The sequence below is a fragment of the Epinephelus moara genome, chromosome 14 (assembly GCF_006386435.1).
Source record: "Epinephelus moara isolate mb chromosome 14, YSFRI_EMoa_1.0, whole genome shotgun sequence".
In the NCBI taxonomy this organism is placed as follows: Eukaryota; Metazoa; Chordata; class Actinopteri; order Perciformes; family Serranidae; genus Epinephelus; species Epinephelus moara.
The window spans coordinates 4,170,478-4,193,208 of record NC_065519.1 but is presented as its reverse complement, the minus strand read 5'-3'; the positions used below and the strand labels follow the sequence as shown (position 1 = coordinate 4,193,208).

At 42.8% G+C, this 22,731-nt stretch overlaps 1 protein-coding gene across 1 annotated transcript in view; it reads right to left on the bottom strand.

Moving 5' to 3' along the window:
- mdga2a (MAM domain containing glycosylphosphatidylinositol anchor 2a) overlaps positions 1–22,731 on the bottom strand; it is a 142,099-nt gene that overhangs the window by 91,034 nt on the left and 28,334 nt on the right. The window contains exon 2 of the mRNA XM_050062290.1: positions 3,802–3,941. Coding sequence (XP_049918247.1) covers positions 3,802–3,941 — 140 coding nt within the window. The remainder of the gene's footprint in view (positions 1–3,801; positions 3,942–22,731) is intronic.

Genomic DNA, 22,731 nt, shown 5'->3' with positions numbered 1-22,731 from the left:
AGGGTATCTTGGCATCGTATGTGGACGTGGAAAGTCCATGACCAAACATCGATATTTGACGAGGTCGGATTATTATATTTAGCTAAGTTTAATACATCTCGAGCACAGTACTCATTAAGATACAGGGGAGTACAATTATGGAACATGTACCATTACTTATTATCTGCCTCTATGTCTTTGTCAGTATATAAGACGAAACTAAAAACTGCTTTGATGACCAAAAGATTCTATAACTGAATAACGTCATCTATAGGGTGATGTGTTTTTGCCTGCCTCAAGATGTAAAATGTTATTTTATATTTTTATTCTTATGATAATCAATTGTCCACTTTTGTTTATTGTTTGTTATCGTGTATGTTTCGTTTTTTCATTATTTTTGCATAGTTTTGTTATGTTTGTCTGTGAGGTTTCTTAACATAAGCCTGTAATGGGTTTCTACCTCACCTGCACATGCTATGTATGACTATATTACTTCTATGTTCTGTTTTCTTATTTCCTATGTGCAAATAAATGAAATGAAATGAAAGGAGTGAGAATGTGTTGTTACTGGAGTTTACCGGCCTGTTGCTCTTGTGGCATTTGAAGATAATTCTAAGCACGGCTTTTCTTGGTTTTCGAAGTCGAATAGTGCACCACGAACATCTTCGTCACGTCTCATCAGCGAAAACGTAGCATAGATTCCGTCTTTCGTTTTTATTATCAAGATCTATTTTTAGCTCATCAGAGAAAAATGGTTGTTGACGAAAAATTTTCATCAATGAAATGAACACTGAGTGAACCCTGTTATTTTAGGAAATCCAGTAACGCAACAGTCGCTGCTCATTTGATGTTGGTTTGGTGAGTTCAGGCCTTTACTCTCTCGTCTGCAGTCTGATGCACAGACTTGTAAACAGCTGATAAGCAACCTGTTTACATATCTGCCCAACCTGTTTACTTACAGTGAAGGCAGGGAATGTTGTGTGGTGTTATGAGGAGAAGACTTCAGGAGCAGCAATCACACACACATAATCAGCTCTCATAGAAACACACTGAAGGTTTCCTGACTGGAATAACGTCTCTCTGGTTTCCCGCTCAGAGCTCCTCGTTATTTGTTTCTGTCGAGTTGTTTTTATTAAATTTTAATAAGCATTAATGAGGACAGCCGACGACTAAAAGCCAACATCTTCCACTGTTGTGCACACAGCAGTTCTCTCTGTCTTTCCATCACTTCTTCTTTTATTGATTTCTGTTTAAGCCTCTTCATCTGTCTGCCGCTCTCTCTTCTTCATCACTCACAATAAATGTCTCGCTGCCTTTGTTCCCAGACAGCAGTGGCTCTTCTCCAGGGTTTCTTCGCCTCCTCCTTCTTCTTCTCCTTCTTCTCCTCCTCCTCCTCCTTCTTCCTCTTCTTCTTCTCTGTGTGATTGCTCTCATTTATGAAACACAAAGGCGTCGGAGCAGCTCAGCTCTGCAGGAGCTCTGGCACTTACAGCACGCCGCCGGGGATGATGGGAGCCTTTTTTATGACTGTATGTGCTCTGCAGAGTCAACAGGGACCAGTGAGTGTGAGTGTGTGTGTGTGTGTGTGTGTGTGTGTGTGTTTGAATGAACACTTTATGCTCTTTTGCTGGTTAAGGGTTTTTCAGTTTTGTTCATTTTATAATCCTTCTAATCAAAGACGCTGAATAAACTGATGACATCACATGTTTCTGTTTTGATGCAGTAAAATAAATAAAATTGAATATTTAAAAAAAAAAAAAAAGCTGGTGTTCAAAATGACAGCATCAACACTGTTTTTAATGACTGATTATTTCAAGTTGCTTCGATTTTGCTGTTTTTTCACTGCTGTTAAGCTGCTGTGTCAGATATACATATATAAACACACTTTTAAACCAGTATAACCAGTCTTTCCAGTATAACCAGTGTCTTATCTGCATTACCAGGAAAAGCAATATACACTAACAGGCCCTCACACCTTCTGACCAACAGGGTTGCCAGTCGCACACTGCACACACGACCAAAGGCTCATTCATACTCCCTTTAAGTAGGAAAATATATACGTCTATTTCAAACACTGTGAACCTCACTGTCCTCATACTTCTATGCGGCCATTATCGTTGCATAGATACAGCCAATAGATGGCGCTGGAGGGCGGAGTCAAATGTTTCTCACAACAAACAAGACGACAGTGGAGGAGTTCGTAATATTGTACTTTTAAACACAGGCAGCGCTGTAGATGCTAATGGTCTGTGGCCATTATATCTATCTCCACATGTGGACAGAGAATTCTTTTTATTAATTTCACTACATATTATTGTATATTTTCATCTCATTCAAGTCCATCATTTAAATCTCTTCATCGTGTGCTGTGTTCTTATTTCGCTTGAACTACGCTACACTGCCTCCACTGTCTCTGTAATCTAATGCAATCTATCCAGACAATTCCTGTTCGGAGTGCATTGTGCTGGAAATGACATATTACAAATTATGTACAACTTCCTGTTTCCACTATGAGGCACTAAAAACCACACAGTAATTATCATAATGTTGCTGAATATCATAAGTAGAACACTCCACAGCATATTTGTTGATGTAAAATCAAATTAGACAGTTTCCTCTGTCATATCGAAATACTGAAATTCACTATGTCACCACAGCAACATGGTTCACCAACTCTTCACAATAAAGCATCATCAAGGTCTTTTCAATTTGAGGTGAATCTGGTCAACTTGGTAGGAGCAGAACATCAAAGTATAAAACATGTAACTACCTGCTGACAGAGGGTGGCGCTCTGACTATAACTCAGATTTGGCATGTCGATGTCTTCACGCCAGGACGCTTATTAAACATGTGAAGTTTGGGGGAGATTTGACTGAGTGCAGCAGAGTTACAAACTACTTCCTGTTCAGTGGGGAAACATGGAGATTTGACATCTCGTCACGGCCACACCGTTCAACAAAAACCGAGGTCGCCAAGGTGTTTCAGTTGTACTGCCCAAATTTGAAGTCATTTTAGCAAAATCTCTCGGAGGAGTTCGTTCAAGTAAGACACCTGGAAACAGACAAAAAAAAGCCCTGAAAATTAATCTAAAATGTCTGACTTCCTGTTGGGTTTAAGATATGGCTCCAAGAAACCTTTTCAGCATGTTACATGTGCCTCCCAGTTTTTGTACCTCTGCGTGAAACATACTGTGGGCGCTGCTTTATTAAAAGTTTCTAGGGGGAACTATTGAGACATTTCTTTCACACCTGTGCATGAAACCCATAAAATATAAATTTTTCTCATCAGTTTTAATATAATTTTTTTATTTATTTTAATGTTAAATTTTCTTTTCTTTTTTTTAAGTTTTTGAGCATCTTAAGTCCAACAAAAATATTATTCTTTCCGTGAAATAATAATAAACGGAGCGATTTCGATAAAGCCGCCGTACTGGTCGGACACAACACAAACCAGTGTTAATAGAATAAATATAAACCACCCAGACCAGTGTTACCAGTATTAATACCAACAAGTATATATAGTGTCACCAGTATCAGCAGTATAAATATTAAACCAGTCGAACCAGTGTTACCAGTATTAATACAGACAATTATAAGGAGTGCAAACTGTTCTAACCAGTGCTACCAGTAAAAGAAGTAAACCTATAAACCAGTGAAACCAGTATTTCCAGAATAAAAGTTGAAATATTAGTGGTTTCTATAATCAGCTGTTTGTCCTCCAGCTGACTGAAAACACATCTGTTACTCTGTGGTTTCCCGCTGCAGCTCCTCATCCCAGTTCAGTTTACCCAGTGTGTTCCCAGTGTTCCCAGCGTGTGGTTACCTGTGGTCTTGGGTGTCCCGTCACCAGACACTGAAGCTCCAGAGTCTCTCCCTCTCTGATGGTGTAAACTCGCTCACTGTAGCGCTCCTCCTCCACGTTACAGGCCTGACCTGAGTGCACGATGCGCACTGTAGGGGGCGCTGTGGAACAAAGAGAGACGCAAAGGGTTAATGCTCACACCTGCATCACACCTGCATCACACCTGCACCTCGACGCACTGAATAATGTGTGCAGACGACTGTGAACAATGCAGATTTTGAAATATTTAAAAAGTTTATGAGGAAGAAAATGTAGCAGAAGGTCGGCTGACTTCAGACTTCAGACATTATTGGAACTTAAACACAAGCTGTCAGTTTATGAAGTTCATCATCGTCCTACGACACAGTTTAACAGATTTTAAGACATCTTCTGCTCATGTTTCATCAAATCTCAGCTTCAGTGTGTAAAGTCTAAAACTTTCTTTCTACAAAATAAACTTTAAACCTGCAGCAGCAGCAGCAGCTCTGATCCGCCCCCACACGCCTAAAACCTGGCGCCGCCGCTGCTGTGACACACGAGTGATTTCTAACAGGAGCTCAGCGTCTCGATCTGCAGCAGAGACAAAACGTCTGATATGAAATAAGAAGCGTGTTTTATTGAGGAGCAGCTGTCTTTGTGTTTTACTGTGCGAGCTGTTAGGGAGCTGTTAGCCTCAAACAGCCACGACAGCCCGCATCATCTCCTCAACCTGTCGCCATGGGAACTGCGAGGCGAGGAGGCGGCGTGGCGTTTGAGCCCCTGAAAACCGCATTAAAGAAGAAGAAGAGCGTCCTCTGGGTGTGAACAGCTTCTTTACAGACTCAGAGTTTGGAGCTGAGGAGTGAACATGATGGAGGATGAAAAACAGGAAGTTTAATATCTGCAGTTAAAAAGACTCCTGATGGTTTAATCACGAGGACACCAGTTTGTTCCATGGCTCAGTGAGGTCATTACACCAGTTTGTTCAAGTGAGACAAACTGGTTTTATACCACACAGTGACAGAAAGTGATGCCTCTGATTTCCATAACAGTACAGTTATTATATGACCTGATTATGAGACTTCTTCTGCTGTCAAGAACTTCTGTACTTTCTCCACTCCTCTCGGACAGCTCCTCTACATTAAAAGTCCTGCAGCCCCTTCAAAATAAAAACTCTGCCGCTTCTTAAAAGTAAAAGTCCTCCAGTTCCTTCACATTAAAAGTCCTCCAACTGCGTCTCAGTAAATACCCTCCAATTCCTTCACATTAAAAGCCCTGCAGCTGCTTCAAAGTAACCCCCTCTAGTTCCTTCAAAGTAAAAGCCCTCCTGCTCCTTCACAGTAACAGCACTGCAACCCCTTCAAGGTAAAAAAAATCTCAAGCTCCTTCATAATAAAAGCCCTGCAGCTGATTCAAAGTAAAAGCCCTCCAATTCCTTCAAAGTAAAAGCCCTCCAGCTCCTTCACATTAAAAGCTCTCCAGCTGCTTCACAGTAAAAGCCCTCCAGTTCCTTCAAAGTAAAAGCCGTCCTGCTCCTTCACTGTAAGAGCACTGCAACCCCTTCAAGGTAAAAACCTCAACTCCTTCGAAATAAAAGCCCTGCAGCTGCTTCAAAGTAAAAACCCCTGCGGTTCCTTAAAAATAAAAGCCCTCCAGCTCCTTCACATTAAAAGCCCTCCAGCTCCTTCACATTAAAAGCTCTCCAGCTCCTTCACAATAAGTCTTTTCCATGTTTCACATTAAAATAAATGATATGACTAACATCCACAGATGTCAGGTATATTTAATATTAAAATGTAAAATAAGCATCAGTCAAACATTCTGATTTGTCTCAGCTCCAGTGTCGATCACAGATTAAACTGTTTTTATTCCATATTTAACAGCGTCTGATAATGTAGAAACATGTTGATGTTTAATCTCATTGACAACAAACTTGTACAAACTGCAGCTGCAGTTTCACTGAGCTGAACAGATTATGAATTTAGGTAATAATAAAGGATGTTTGAGTGTGTTCCATGTGCAGGAGCTCTCAGAGCTCTCAGGACGTCTGCGACTGAAACACCTGGAAGATTCCAGGTCAGATTTGAGGCCAATCCGTCTGTCTGAAACAGTTCAGCTAATTAAAGTTGTGAAATTATAAATGAGCGTCAGAGGAAAAAGGTCAGCAGGAAATTAATTTTTAATTGACGGGAGGATTGTCGGTGCTAGGTGGAGCAGACGGGCTGCAGACTGGACCACTAACCCTGATCTGGAATCAGCTGCGGGCCTGCAGGTACCACGTTAGCGAGCAGCAGCACAGTTACTCAGAGTTTCTGTGTCAGCAGCTGCGAGGCATCCTGCATGTTGTACCACTCCTTCTTTATTTTTACACTGCGCCTCTATTTTTGCCTGACCTGCTGCATCTGTGGGTACACTGCTCTGACTCGTGGGCGTTTCTGTGCACAAACACTGGAACTCAACACTTACTGCTAAATACCTCTAATTTTACACTCAGCTACAGATTCAGCTCCGAAAGACTCAAACTACAGCAGCTGTGAGCTCTGAGGTGACGCTACGAGACGATGGAGGACACTCGTTCACTCTGATTGATCCTGATCAATTATTGTTATAATATGTCAGAGAGGAGAGGAGAGGAGAGGAGAGGAGAGAATATCAGTAAACAAGAGGAGACTAGAGGAAACAAAAGAGGAGACAAGGAAAAAGGTGGAGGAAGGACAGAGGAGGGGGAAAGGAGGAAATATGAAAGTAGAGGAGAGTAGGAAACAAGAGAGGAGGAGATGAGAAAACAAGGGGAGACTAGAGGAAACAATAGGGAGCAAGAGGAGAGGAGGATACAAGAGAGGAGATGAGGAAACAAGGGAGGAAACAAGAGAGTAGACAAGAGGAGAGAAGTGCACAAGGCAGTAGAGGAGACAAGGAGAATATGAAAGTAGAGGAGAGGAGGAAACAAGAGAAGGGATGAGGAAACAAGAGGAGACTAGAGGAGAGAAGGGCACAAGAGGGGAGAGGAGACAAGGAAACAAGAGAGGAGATGAAGAAACAGGTGGAGGCAAGATCAGTGGAGGAAGAAGAGAGGAGAGGAAAGAAGGAGAGAAAAAAATAGTGGACAAGAGGAGACTAGAGGGGACAAGGGAACGAGAGAGGAGAGGAGACAAGGAAACAACAGAGGACATAAGGAAACAAGAGACAAGAGAAAAGAAGGAAACAAGAGAACAGATCAGAAAACAGGAGGAGGCGAAATTAAAAGAGAAAGAAGAGAGGAGAGGAGGAAACAAGAGAGTAGAGGAGACAAGGAAAAGGGTGGAGGAAGGAGAGAGGAGGGGAAAGGAGGAAATATAAAAGTAGAGGAGAGTAGGAAACAAGAGAGAGGATGAGACGAGGGAACAAGAGAGGAGATGTTTGAGGAGAGGAAGATGAAAATAGAAAAAATAAAAAAAGATGACAAAGAGGATGAGAAGGAGGAGGTGGTGATGATGGAGGAGGAGGTGGAGGAGGAGGAGGAGGAGGTGGTGATGATGGAGGAGGAGGAGGAGGAGGAGGAGGAGGAGGAGGAGGTGTTGAGGATGATCTGGTTGTCCTACTTTTTCTCTTTTCTATTTTTAGAATCTAGATTTTTTTTTTCTCTTCGTCCTCCGATGACTCGCTGATGTTTCCTGCTGATGTCATCAAAACCCAAAACACACACATACACACACACACACACACACACACACACACACACACACACACACACACACTGAACCCCCCCCCCCCGACTGACTGATTCCTTCCCAGCATGCAGGCTCCGTGTGAAGAGGCCCGACACTTCCAATACAGAATAAATAGAATCACAGCAGAGTTTCAATAGAACTCAAACAGGACCAGTTTAACCAGAACACACAGTTCAGTAGAGACAGAACACAGCGACAGTAGAGTCTGAGTAGAACTCCTCCAGAGTTAAAGCAGAACCAGAACAGAGCACACTACAGTTTAAAGAGAAACACATTAGAGGTCAACTAGAACCAAAGCTGAACCACTGCAGCCGAGTTAAAATAGAACCACAGTAGATGTATAATACAGTAGAACTTCAGCAGAACCACAGCAGGGTTTATTCTACTGTGTTTAGTAGAACCACAGTAGAGTCTAAACAGAACCAGGATACAACCACAAGACACAGAACCAAAGTAGAGTCTGAGTTCCAATAAAAGCAGAACAGTAGAGTTTAAATAGAAGCAGAAAGCCCAGGAGAGGTCACATAAAACTACAATAGAACCACAGGGGAGTCTGAGTAGAACTGCAGTAGAGATTAGGCCAAATAGAACCAGAATAGAACAGCACAAGAGTTAAAGTAGAACCTGTAGAGCGTGATAGAGTTTAAGTAGAACATAAATAGAGATATAGACCAGTGTAATAGAACCAGAATGAAACGGAGGAGTTAAAGTAGAACCAGAATAGACTGACTGTAGAGCTTCAGTAGAACGGAAGTTCAAGTGGAACCACAACTACAGTACAATGTTAAAATAGAGGTGCAATAGAACCAGACCAAGAGTTAAAGTAGAACCATATAAAAGCTTCAGTAGAACTGGAATAAAGTTTGAATAAAGTGCAATGTTTAACTAGAACCGGAACAAAAGAGCAGTAGAAGTTCAAGCACAACCACAACCACAGTATCGTGTTATAATAGAGGCTCGACAGAACCAGACCAAGAGCTAAAGTAGAACCACAATAGAATGACTGTAGAGCTTCAGTAGAACCGAAAGTTTGAATAAAGTGCAAAACTAGAACCACAACAGAACAGCAATCAAAGTTTGAGTAGAAGCGCAGTACAAAATTAGGATAGAGGCACAATAGAACCAGACCAAGAGTTAAAGTAGAACCATATAAAAGCTTCAGTAGAACTGGAATAAAGTTTGAATAAAGTGCAATGTTTAACTAGAACCAGAATAGAACAGCACTCGAGTTAAAACAGAACCTGTGAACCGTGACAGAGTTTTGGTAGAACATGAATAGAGCCACAGAACAGTACAGTAGAATAAGAGTAAATCCAGACAGGAGTTAAAGTAGAACCAGAATAGACTGTAGGCCTTCAGTAGAACTGGAATAAAGTTTGAATAAAGTGCAATGTTTAACTAGAACCGGAACAAAAGAGCAGTAGAAGTTCAAGCACAACCACAGTATCGTGTTATAATAGAGGCACAACAGAACCAGACCAAGAGCTAAAGTAGAACCACAACAGAATGACTGTAGAGCTTCAGTAGAACCGGACTAAAGTTTGAATAAAGTGCAAAACTAGAACCACAACAGAACAGCAATCAAAGTTTAAGTAGAAGCGCAGTACAAAATTAGGATAGAGGCACAATAGAACCAGACCAAGAGTTAAAGTAGAACCATATAAAAGCTTCAGTAGAACTGGAATAAAGTTTGAATAAAGTGCAATGTTTAACTAGAACCGGAACAAAAGAGCAGCAGAAGTTCAGGCACAACCACAGTATCGTGTTATAATAGAGGCACAACAGAACCAGACCAAGAGCTAAAGTAGAACCACAATAGAATGACTGTAGAGCTTCAGTAGAACCGAAAGTTTGAATAAAGTGCAAAACTAGAACCACAACAGAACAGCAATCAAAGTTTGAGTAGAAGCGCTGTACAAAATTAGGATAGAGGCACAATAGAACCAGACCAAGAGTTAAAGTAGAACCATAATAAAACAGTAGAGCTTCAGTAGAACTGTGCAACCAAAACAGACACAGTTTCAAACAACACGACAGAACTGCAATAGAGTTCATGTAGGATTCAGACACATGATTTATTTGTGGCTGTTCCATGATATCAGCGTTCACCTCCACGTATTGATTTTCTATTTATTTATTTATTTATTTATTTATTCTCTCACACAAACACACACACTGGGTTCGTTCCTAAACAGCCACTTGAAGCGGCTGAGTGCAGATCTGTTAGTCAGAGCTCCACGCTGTCAGAGCAGCAGAACATCAGGCGCAGTGAACGTGAAACTTAACTGAGCATCAGTTTGGATTCACAGACCGACTGAAAGCCACATTTTCACTACTCTACCTCCAGCGATGGGTCTGACCTGTGTAACAGCAGCAACAGAAGGTTTGCATCACATGACTGTATGACATGCTGTGCATTCCAATACCCATACTACCATACTTTATAGTATGCCAGAAAAAGATTTAATATGTCCAAACACGTATCATGTCAAATGCAGTATGCCAAAGATACCAGATGTTCTATTACTGTACATCTGGTTGGACTTTGCAGTATGTAAGCCAGCATGCTGTTCTGTCCATTCTGACCCACAATCCTCTGCAGCAGATGATACGTCACATAAATTGAGCCGCAAACGCAGACAGCGTGACAGCTGATTCTGCAAGCTGCTTTGTAACCTGCCTCCACCCCAGTTCCTCCTTTTCATGCTGTGTCTGACTTATCAATGTCATTTATGTTTGTCATTGATGCTGCTCTGTTCTGTTCCAGGGGGGTCTTTGCTGCTGCTCTCCCTGCCTTAGGCTTTCCATGTAGGCGCATGGAAGGGCAGAGAGGTTTGCTCTCTCCGCCTTAGGCTTTCCATGTAGGCGCATGGAAGGGCAGAGAGGTTTGCTCTCCCTGTAAGGCTTTCCAGGTAGGCCTAGGAAAGGCAGAGAGGCCCCAGAACAGAGCCATACCACCAAATATAATACTGCAAATGGAAATAAAGTTTTCTTTGACTAAAGTGGTCCTGACTGAACTTTTATAAACATCTTCTCGTTTTTCACTGTGATGTTTATAAGCTGCTCAATTTTGCAGCAGTTCCTGTTGCACCTTATTATAAAATAAACATCACTACAGTTTTATAGAGACTAGAGAGTCATATAGTTGGTCCTAAATACAGTGTAGCATTTAAGATGTTATCTGATGATCTGTGTGACAATATTAAATGTCTGTCTTAGTTAGTATAGTTTACATTCCTCAGGGTCGTCGTGCAGAATTATATTTGTACGTGGCAAACACAGTTCTGCATTGCACATGTTCAGTATTGGTGCAGGCTCACTGTTAGAGGGATTTATGCACACTTGCACACCCTGATAGTTGGTTTTGGGATGATGGACCCTCCATGTGAATGCAGAAACAGAGTGGAGGTGGGTAGGCAGAGGGTGTAGAGGTAGTTTGGAAAAGGCCTCGTGACTGCACCACTGTAACTGCATCACATGACTGCACCACTGCGTCGCTGCATGACTGCATCCACACATGCAGCTTCCTGAGGGACTTCAGTCCGACTCTGCTGCAGCTCTGCAGATGCCTCAACCTCTTTAAACTCAGTCTGATCTGACTCCAGATTATAATCTCTGCTGATGGAGCTCAAACACTCTCAAGACCAGTGATTTCAGACTGACTTCAAGCTGCCAGCGTCACACCTGGTCACAGGATGAAAAGCAGCCTCCAGGCTAATGCTGGCACATTTACAGGTCATTAATATGCACCGTCCCTGAGAAACAAACAGAATGAATAAACAGAAAGAAACAGCAGCGTGTAATCACTCTGGAGAGATGAAACTGAATCCATCCCCTCAACACACACACAATGAGCTCACTAAAATGTCAGACTGGTCCTTTAACATAAAAACAATCAATAAATGCTGATGAGTTGAAGGATTAACTCGTCTCCCAGAGCATCACAGGACGCAGGTATGGAGCTGAGGACAGGATGGACTGCAGAGGTCAAAGGTCAGGCAGTGATTAATGTCAGTGTGAGGTCACAGAGGTCAGATTGAAGAGCAGCTAAAGGAGCATCTGATGGGATTAAACCCAGTCCTGTTATTTCTCCCTCTGTGTTTGACTGCAGGCACTAAGCTTCACGTTCAGACGGACATGACTTATGATCACAGGTGCATGCAGGTCGATTCACACACACTCATGATCACAGGTAAACACTGGAATCAAGGATTTATAGATATGAAAACAATAACTGTTTGTTTCTTTTTGGCTAACACAAAGATTCTCTGCTCCAATAATTCATGCTGCAGCGACATGAGATCAATGTGGCATCACATTTACTCATCCATAAACATACCTATGAACATATGAATATGCAACAGTTTGGACTGTATCTATTGATCAATCTGCCCTCCTGAATGATCGATTTGTCGTCACAAAACAGCAAAAAATGTCATCACACCGCCCCATGTTCACAGTTAACATCCTCGGGTCACCTGACCTGTTGGAGCAGGAGTCCCTGATCAGCAGCACCTTTTACACCTTTATCGATCAATTCTAAAAAGAGCTGCTGATAAATCTTCTGTCAGTTAATCAATCAATCAATCAGCCATCAGCAGCCTATACATACACACATTAACATACATACATTAACATTAAGATCGGTCTGTGCTGCAGCTATTGCCTGTTTCCATCTATTAATATTTGCATTAATCCATTATCTCTATGAGTGCACACAGAGATTTAAAAACGTTTGTGATGGACAGGAAGTTCTTTTCTTTTGGAAATATTAATAATTTTGGAGCTGATGACAAAGACTTCATTTGGAGAAGCAGAATTATTTTGAACTGAAGATTAAAAATATTTTTTGTTTTAATTTTTTTTTTTTCTTGGACTGAGAGATGAAGCAAAGTTAAATGAATTAATTCAAGGAACAGGAGAGACTTCTGGGACTGTGGTTGAGCTTTTTCTTTTTCTGTGATGAATTACTGGCTGCTGCAGATTTCACATTTACACTGAAACACAAACACATAAAATCATTACCACTGATTATGTGATATGATGACATACAGTAGTGAATACCTGAGCAGCTGGGATTGTGTATAAAATGGTTTTGTTGTTACATTTTAGGTAAGTTTTAAAACAATCAACTAAAAAAGTATCAGCAACTAATCTGACACTGATTAAAGATTACTGATGACTCGCATTTTCAACCCAATTTCCAGAATAAATGTTGTCATTGCATGTTTCTACAAATTACAGATATGTTACGTTTGCACGTCATTTTGTAGTGGATACATTGATGCTTAACATTTCAAAATGCTCTGTTTAAGGCGTGGTTATGTTTAGGCACAAAAACCACATGGTCATGGTTAGAAAAAGATCACCCAGTTCTGATTGCACAATCCCTGCTGGAAACACACTGTTTACTCATTTATCTGTCTTGAACAGTGGTCTGCAGCTTAGCAGGCATATCTCCTCGATATCACACCACATTTGGGGGCTAAAAAGCCGCTGAAAAAACAGCAATGGGTCCCTAAGAAACATCCATGTTTGGGAGCTGAAGAGCGGCTAGAAAAATAGCAACAGGTTCCCAAAACACACTCTGGTTGATGCCTAAAATGGTGCCAGAAACACGGTGATGGGTCCTTGAAAAATAGCCATGTTTGAGGGCTGAAAAGTTGTTGAAAAGAGACATATGGGCCCCTAAAAAATGCCCACATTTGGTGGGTGAGAAGCTTCAAGAGAACAGTTGCTGGGTGCTACAAAACACCCAGGTTTGGTGCCTCTAAGAAATAGCCATGTTTGGTCTGAAAAGCAGATGAACAAAAAGAGGTCCCTGAAAATCACCCACATTTGCAGGCTAAACAGCTGCTGGAAACACAGCGAAGATTTGCTAAAAAAAACAACCGGTTTCGTTGTCCGTTGGTCTTGAACAGCGGTCTGAAGCTTGGCAGGTTGCCTCAGTGTCACAAGACATTTGGGGGCTAGAAAGCAGCTGAAAAAGCAATGGGGTCCTAAGAAACACCCGCGTTTGGGGGCTGGAATTCTGTTGGAAAAATAGCAACAAGCTCCTAAAACAAACTCACGTTGGTGCCGAAACAGGTGCAGTGACAGGTCACTAAAAAGCACCCACATCTGGGGGCTGAGAAGCCACAGAAAAATAGTGAAGGGTCCTTTTTGATGGCATAGATACATAGATACACCTGATGGCACAAGAGGGCGGAGTTAAAAGCCTCTGACAACTCTTCATCGTGTCCTTTGGTCGTATGCCGCTTGAACTACACTACACTGCCGCCATGATCTCTTACGGTACTGCTCTGTCCGTGTCCGTAAGCTTTCAGAAAACGTGCACAAACACGGATGAAATGAACTCAGTACAGACAGAACGCCCTGTCCCTGTCTGTATCTAATACTGGGCATAAATGAGCCCGAAGTCTTGTTTCCATCTGACCTCCAACAATCTAATTTGTTTTAAAGTTCAAGATATTGATCCATAAAGTCACATAAACAGTCCAATCAACAAACACTGATCACAGAACAGAAGACACAAAATGCATTTAACAGCCTGAATCAAGAGAGTGTGTAAAACCATTACAATGACAGTGTGGAAAACTAAAATTATAATTTAGTTGAGCCCTCCATCCAAACTGGTTTAGAAAGCAGTTGAGCTCAGATGATTTCACTTCATCTGAGAACGGAAACAACGACCTAAAAAGTTTTGCAGAGTAAAAACTGAACGTTACAGACCAACGGGAAACATTAATCCTGCTGTGACACTAAACTGAGCATTTAGTTACTGTTGCTGAAGTGAAGGAGTTTGTCATCTGTATTCACCTCTCTTCCCTCCATCCTCTGATCCTGTTCTGGCTCAGGTGTTTTCCATTTCCCCCCTAAAACCAGGTATTAGTCTAATCCCTGCGCTCTCTGCAGCGCCACAAACCATTCACGTCCTAATAAGTGATGAATCCCGTCTGAACCCTGCAGACGGGCTGATCCCCGCGGTACAAGCCGCAGCATACAAAACATACAACATTCAGGAATTACACCGCCCCCTCAGGCTCTTTACAATCACTGCTAAACCAGGAATTAGATCCAATCCAATCCTCTGGGATAAACTGCTGCAGGTGAGAGCGGCGAGGTGAGTGGGGACGTTCAGGAGGTCAAAGTGTCACAAACAGAAAGTGAGGGGTCGTTTTTCTGCACCTGTTAAATCAGCTCACTCCGACCCCCAGATTGATCAAACACTGATCAGTGAACCACGTGCTGCAGCTGAATCTAAAGTTAATCATGAGCAGGTCTGAGATCAGCTTCACACAGCTGTAAACGCAGCTGCACACTCATCTGACCTGCAGCACATTAACACAACAAACAAACAAACGGTGTCAGAGGTCAAACATGGAGGACATGTGTCCTCTGGGTCTCTGAGTCTCACCTCTCACAACAAACAGAGCTTTAATCCCACTGAAACACTGACTGCAGATCAGCTCTCACCTGCTTCTGTGACCTTCATCTGAAGCTTCACAGCTGCCTCCACTCATCACCTGACCATCAGCAGCACCTGAGCTCACTCACAGCCGGGCTGCGTTCAGCACCGACACGTTTATTTTAACAGAAACAGAGGTGCGTTTAACGCCTGTTGTGTCATGCAGGCGCACTGCCTTTTAATATGGGGGGGGTTCATTCAGTCCAATTCAATTTATTGGCATCATGGGAAACACTCTTTTTTTACATTGCCAAAGCAAGTGTGAAATAAAAACCAAACATTTACAAACAAAAAGTCAAAATCTACTAAAATTTTGTTTAGAAACACGTCCCAAATATAGGCCTGTTTGTTTCAGTGACTGAGACAAACAACAGTCTGGGCTGCTAATTGAAGTGAAGAGGACGCAGCAGAGACAGCATGCAGCCCAAGAGGACACTGCAGAGACGAGGACGCAGCAGAGACAAGGACACTGCAGAGACAGCACGCAGCCCGAGAGGACACTGCAGAGACAGCACGCAGCCCGAGAGGACGCAGCAGAGACAGCGTGCGGCCCGAGAGAACGCAGCAGAGACGACGACACAGCAGAGACATCGTGCGGCCCGAGAGGATGCAGCAGAGACAGCATGCGGCCCGAGAGAACGCAGCAGAGACGATGACACAGCAGAGACATCATGCAGCCCAAGAGGACACAGTAGAGGCAGCATGCAGCCTGAAAGGACGCAGCAGAGACAGCATGCAGCCTGAAAGGACGCAGCAGAGACAGCATGCAGCCTGAGAGGACGCAGCAGAGACAGCATGCAGCCCAAGAGGACACAGTAGAGGCAGCATGCAGCCTGAGAGGACGCAGCAGAGACAGCATGCAGCCTGAGAGGACACAGCAGAGACAGCATGCAGCCCAAGAGGACACAGTAGAGGCAGCATGCAGCCCAAGAGGACACAGTAGAGGCAGCATGCAGTCTGAGAGGACACCACAGAGACAGCATGCGGCCCGACAGGATGCAGCAGAGACATCATGCAGCCTGAGAGGACGCAGCAGAGACAGCATGCAGCCTGAGAGGACGCAGCAGAGACAGCATGCAGCCCAAGAGGACACAGCAGAGACAGCATGCAGCCCAAGAGGACACAGTAGAGGCAGCATGCAGCCTGAAAAGACGCAGCAGAGACAGCATGCAGCCTGAGAGGACGCAGCAGAGACACTGAGGACAGCTGCATATTTTATGTAAACTGTCTGAACAAAGTTGAGATGAGAGAGACGTTTGTGTCTGTTTCCAAACACTCTGACCTCCCGCAGTGAAAATCAGGGATCTGTTTCCTCCCCTTTAATGCTCTAATCTCTCCATCCCTTTAATTCAGGAAGTGGTTTAAATCTGCACACACACACACACACACACACACACACACACACACACACACAGTCAGCCTCAGGCCTGTACAGTAGAGCAGTGAGTCTCAGAGGGCAGCAGGAGCTCGCCCTGATTTAACCACTGTGTGTGTGTGTGTGTGTGTGTGTGTGTGTGTGTGTGTGATGTAGACACACAGTGACTCATCCTCCAGCAGAGCAGAGCTGCAGTCTCTTCCACTGTGTGTGATGTTGTGTGTTGGTGATAAAGTAAAACTGAGCTGAAAGAAGTCACACATCTCCTCAGTGCTTCTGTTCAACTCTGTGATTATTTGCACAAATAATACGTTTGAACCTTTATATAAATATATATATTTTTTTATCTCCACTGGACAAGGAGCTCCGTCCACTGATGATGTCACTGCTGTCTGTAATTTGATTGGTGCAACATCTCTGCAGGCAGAAACTAAAGCTGTTAAATCTGAAAGTCGGCTCCATCTCCTGAGGAGCTCCTCTAACGCTGAGCCAATGATTTTACATCTGCAGCTTAAATGAATTCACCTCTGAATTGAACCGATTTTGGATGAATTCAGTAACCATGGTTACAAAGTGTGCTGCATTCATCACAGCTCTGATTCATACCTCCGACTTCTCACAACATCAGCTGAGGTTCAGGAGGAACAGGAGGTTGTTGAGGTATGAGGAAGCTCAAAAGGTACTTGAGGATGTTGTACACATCCTTGAGCAGACCATGGACCTCCTTGCAAAGGTCATAAACCCGTTGGAGGAGATCCTAGACCACCTCGAGCAGGTTGTAGACCACCTTAATAAGGTTGTAGACCTCCCTGATAACGTTCTAGAGGTCCTTAATCGGGTTCTAAAGGTCTTTGAGAAGATCGTAGACCTCCTGCAGAAGGTTGAAGACACCCTTTCAGAGGTTCATGGCTATTGTTGTATTTAGAGGCAGAAAGAATTGTTAAAAAAAATTGTTTTAAAAAAAAGTGTAGATAATTAAAACCAGTTTTCAGAAAATAAACCTGTAAAATGGTTTCATCGTCCAGGAGAGTTTCTGTGTCTCATCAACCCAGTCCTCAGAACAAATGTTAGCACTGCATGTTTCTGCAAACCAGAAACATGTTACATTTACACATTTTATGTAGTACAGTCCCTGCTGGAAATGCAGCAAGAATCTCTGTAAAAAATAATTGCTTTTTGTGCCACCATCTCCACTGGAAAAACAGCAATGGGTCTCGAACACACATTCATAATTGGTGAAAAGCTGCTGGGAAAAATTAACAACGGGTCCCTAACAAACACCAATATTTCAGGGCTAAAAACACACGAATAACAGCAATAGGTCCCTAAAACACACTCATGTTTGGTGGCTAAAAAATTGCTGGAAAAAAACAGCAAAGGGTCCTCTAACAAACATCAACATTTGGGAGCTGAAAAGCTGCAGGAAAAACAAACAATGTTCCTAAAAAACACCCATGTGTTAAGTGCCTAAAATCAGCTGGAAAAACAGCAGCAGGTCCCTAACAAACACCAATATTTGAGCGCTGAAAAGCCACAGGAAAAACAACAGGTCCCTTAAGCTGCTTGTGAAAAAGAGCAATGAGTCCCTAACAAACACCAATATTTGGGGTTGAAATACTACAAGAAAACCAGTGACAGGTCCAAAAAACACACTCATGTTTGTCGGCTAAAAAGCTGCTGGAAAAAACAGCAATAGGTCCCTGAAATACACTCAAGTTTGGTGCCTACAAAGCAGCTAGAAAAACAGTGATAGGTCCCAAAACATGCTCAAGTTTGCTGCCTAAAACGCTGCTGGAAAACACCAATAGGTCCCTAAAACACACTCATGTTTGGTGCCTAAAAGCTGCCAAAAATAGCTTTAGTAGCCTACCTAAAAAGTTGCTGGAAAAACAGCAGTGGGTCCCTAACAAACACCAACATTTAGGAGCTGAATAGATAGATAGATAATAAATAAAAACAGTGACAGGTCCCTGAAACACACTAAAGTGTGGTGCTTAAAAAGGTGCTGGAAAAACAACGATAGGTCCCTGAAACACTCATATTTGGTGGCTAAAAAGCAGCTGGAAAAGGAAACTGCATTCTTGAAAAATTCCCATGTCTAAAGTGCCTAAAGATCAGCAGGAAAAACAGCCACTGCCACCCACATGTGGTGCCTTAAAGGGAAATTTCGGTTTATTTCAACCTGTCTCCTATCGTCCTAAATTTGTTTCAAGTGACTAGTGATGGATGTGACCGAGGAAGAGACACCTCCACCTGGAGTAGTATCCAGCTGGGCTTTATCTAGAGCTCCCGAGATATATTTCGGCCGCGCTTTGGAAAGCAGAGCTAGATGGTAAACAAACATGGCAGCACACCGGTAAGGTAAGACAACACGTTTACATGTCGTTTTCTATATATATAAGCTTGTTTAGTGGACTAACTTTGCACTTGAAGGTTGCCCGTTCACTTACGTTTTAACAGGTCTGACGCTACTATGCGCCCCGGCTGTATCTAGGCTAACGGCTAACATGCTAACTATTATTTTTATGTCACTAGTCACTAGAAACAAATTTAGAGCGATAGGAGACAGGTTGAAATAAACCGAAATTTCCCTTTAAAGTCACTGAAAAACCACAACAGGTCCCTAACAAACACCAACATTTCAGGACTAAAAGCTGCAGGAAATTACAGCAATAGGTCCCTCAGAAGATTAAAGAAACATCTGAAACGTGAATACAGAACGAGGAGAAACACTTGAGGAACCAACAGCTCCTCAAACTTCACGTCTGTACTGAAGTTCAGAAACCCTGTAGGCAAATCTCTGAAACTAAAGATCTGAACCACAGCTGGAGTGGGAGTATTTTATAAAAAGAGAACTAAGGTTTCAGTTCTACTTGAAGTCATTAAATCAACAACCAGTCCGAGCAGATGAATCCACAAACTGATCTGAGAGCTGCTTTGAAACAAAAGTAAAAAGCTGTTAAACCTGATTTAATCCTCAGGTCTGAGTTCATTCAGGGATCACAACTGTTTCATCTGCTTTTCATTTATTCATGTCAGAGAGCAAGAGCGGAGAAGGAAGACAGACGGACATGAAACTAAATATTAAAACCACTATCTGTCCCACATCCAGATCTGTCTCCGTCTCACTCAGGTTCACTCTAAGACTCTGTCTCTGTCCGCTGATCTCAGGTCAGATTCATCCGCACTCTTTTATTTATGTCAAAGTAAAGATTTTTACATCCTCTCTCGGTGTTACGTAAGCTCTCTCCGGCTCTATTTCTGGAGCCACGGATCTCTCAGAGGAAGCTGCCGAGTCAGTGGGACGGCTAAAAATAACTGCAGACATCTGATTGGCTGACAACACGGAGCTCTTTGTGAATACGTAATGAGGCAGTAGAAGAAAAGGATGAATGAAAACCAGCAGAGACTTTCTACGGCATTCAGTGATGAGAATATAAAACATCTGATTGGCTGGTCATCACATTTACATACACCACAGGAGCCAATCACTGTGAGGCAGCAGGGTGTCTGCTCTCTGATTGGTTGTCTAAGTGTTGATGAGGTCAACCAGCGAAGTAACAGCAGCACTAATATTCTACTAGTGCTTGAGAGGTCCTTGAGCTCATTCTAGGAATCCTTCAGAAGGTTCCAGTGGTCCTTGAAAAGATTACAGTGGACTTCGAAGAGGTCTTTTAAACATTTTATGGCTTCAGCTCTCCTTGACAAGTTTCCTGAGTTCTTAAAGAGGTTCCAGAGGTCCTTGAAAAGATTTTAGAGTTCACAGTAGTCAGGTAGTCCTTGCAGAGAAGTTCTAGATGTCAAAGAGAGTTCAAGACGTCCTTGAAAAAGATTCAAGGCTTCTTTGTTCCAGAGGTCCTGAAGGAGTTACCAGAGGTCCTTGAGGGGTTCTTAGAGGTCCCTGAAACTATCCCATATGTACTAAGAGAGGTTCGCTGGGGTCCTCAAGGAGGGTACAGAATTCCTTGTAGATTTCAGGGTTGCTGTAGAAGTCTTTGAGGAGGATCCTGGATTCTCAAGGAGGTTCCAGAGGTTCTTGAGAAGACTGTAGAGTAAGCAGTAGTCAGGGAGTCATTGAGGAGAAGTTCCAGATGTCCAAGAAAGTTCAAGAAGCTTGAAAAAATTCCAGGCTTTTTTTGTTCCAGAGGTCCTAATGAAGTTATCAGAGGTCCTTCAGGGGTTCCTAGAGGTCCCTGAAAAGATCCAATGTGCCCTAAAGGAGGTTCCCCAAGGTCTCAATGGGGTTATAGAATTCCTTAAAGATTTCAGGGAGCCAGGTCTCCTTGGGAAGTTGTTAGAAGTCTTTGGGGAGGATCCTGGGTTTAGAAGGAGGTTGCAGTCATAGTAAGCAGGTAGTCCTTGAGGGAAAGTTCTTGACATCCTACAGAGGGTTCCAGAAGTTCTTGAAAAAGATCCAGGTTCTCTGTGTCAGAGGTCATGCACAAGGGTGTAGAACTTACTATAAAGGTTCAGTGGTCCTTGAAGAGTTACCAGATGTCCTTGAGAAATTCCCAGAGGTCCTTGAAAAGATTCCATGGGTCATAAAAGAGGTTTCCTGGGGTCTCAATGAGGTTACAGAGACCCCTAAAAGGTTTCAGGGTGCCAGGAGGAGTAACTAGAAGTCTTCAAGGAGGTTCCTGTGTTCTCAAGGAGGTTCCAGAGGTCCTTGGCAAGGTTGTAGAGGTCACAGTTGTCTGATAGACCTTGAGAAGTACCAGACATCCAATAGAGGTCCAAAAGTCCTTTCTTTATTGAAAAAACCCTTGAGGAGTTACCAAAGATCCTTTAGGGGTCCTTGAAAAGATCCAATGGGGCCTAGAAGAGGTCCCCTGGGGTCTCAAGGTTACAAAATTCCTTTGAGGATTTCAAGATAAATATTCTAATCCTCCAAGACAGATATCCTTTAGGAATTACAAGTGGTCTTTGAGGAGGTTTAGAGGAGGTCCCAGGGGTCCTTGACTGGGTTGTAGAGGTCACAGCAGTCTAGTAGTCCTGGAGAAATACCAGATATCCTATAGAGCATTCCAGATGTCCTTAAAAAAAGATCAAGAGTTTCTTAATGAGGTTCCAGCCAATTTACTATAAAGGCTTCAATGGCCCTTGAAAGTTACCACAGGTCCTTTGGAGTTCCATCAGGTCCTTGAAAAGGTTCAACGGGTCCTAAAAGAGGTTCCCTGGGGTCTCAAGGCGATTTCAGAGATCCTTAACAATATTTCAAGCAGTCAGGTGTCCTTGATGAGTTATTAGAGTTTTTTGAAGGAGGTTCCAGGGGTCCTTGAGGACAATGTAGAGTTCACAGTAGTCTAGCAGTCTTTGAGGAGAAGTTCTAGATTCCCAAGAGAGTTCCAGAAGTCCTTAAAACAATACAAGGTTTCTTAAGGAGGTTACTGAGTTTTGAGAGGTTTGAGATCCTGAAGAAGTTCCAGGAGTTCTTGATAAGATTCCAGAGGTTCTGGAGGAGGGTGCAGAAGTTACTATGAAGGTTAAGGTGACTCTAGATGTTGTAGAGGTCCTTGGGAAGATTCAAGGGGTCATCAAGGCGGTTCAAAGGGTCCTTAAGGGGATTCTGTGGTACTTAAGGTTGTTGTATACATCGTTGAGAAGGTTGGAGAGGTTCTTGAGGAGATTCCAGGAGTCCTTGAGTGAGGAAACTCTAGCTAGTCAGCACGGTTGTTACGATTACCTGCAGTTTAAAATGAACAGTTGTTAAACTGTACCTGAGGTGATTCTGACAACCAATCAGAGAGCAGGATTCTCTGATGTCACAGAATAATTAACAGTGATGCGACCTGGAAGAAACACACATGATGAAACTAAAAACTGAGATTTTAGTTTCATCATCACTCCTCCACCCCTAATGAAGTAAAAACAATCTGATGCTGAGCAGAGAAGAAGAACTGGCTGAACTTCTTCTTCTCTGCTCACAGTAAAAATATTAAAGTCCATGAAAACCAGTGAGCTGTTAACGTGTCTCACATCATGTCTCACATCATGTCCTCACTGTAATTATCACCCTGCTGCTCTGCTGCGTCCTGATGCAGCTCATTACACATCACAACTCACATCAGCTATGGACCAATCATCTTCACTGAGGGACAGATACACACTGAGAGACAGATACACACTTAGAGACAGATACACACTTAGAGACAGATACACACTGAGGGACAGATACACACTGAGGGACAGATACACACTTAGAGACAGATACACACCGAGGGACAGATACACACTTAGAGACAGATACACACTGAGAGACAGATACACACTTACAGACAGATACACACTTAGAGACAGATACACACTGAGAGACAGATACACACTGAGGGACAGATACACACTTAGAGACAGATACACACTGAGAGACAGATACACACTGA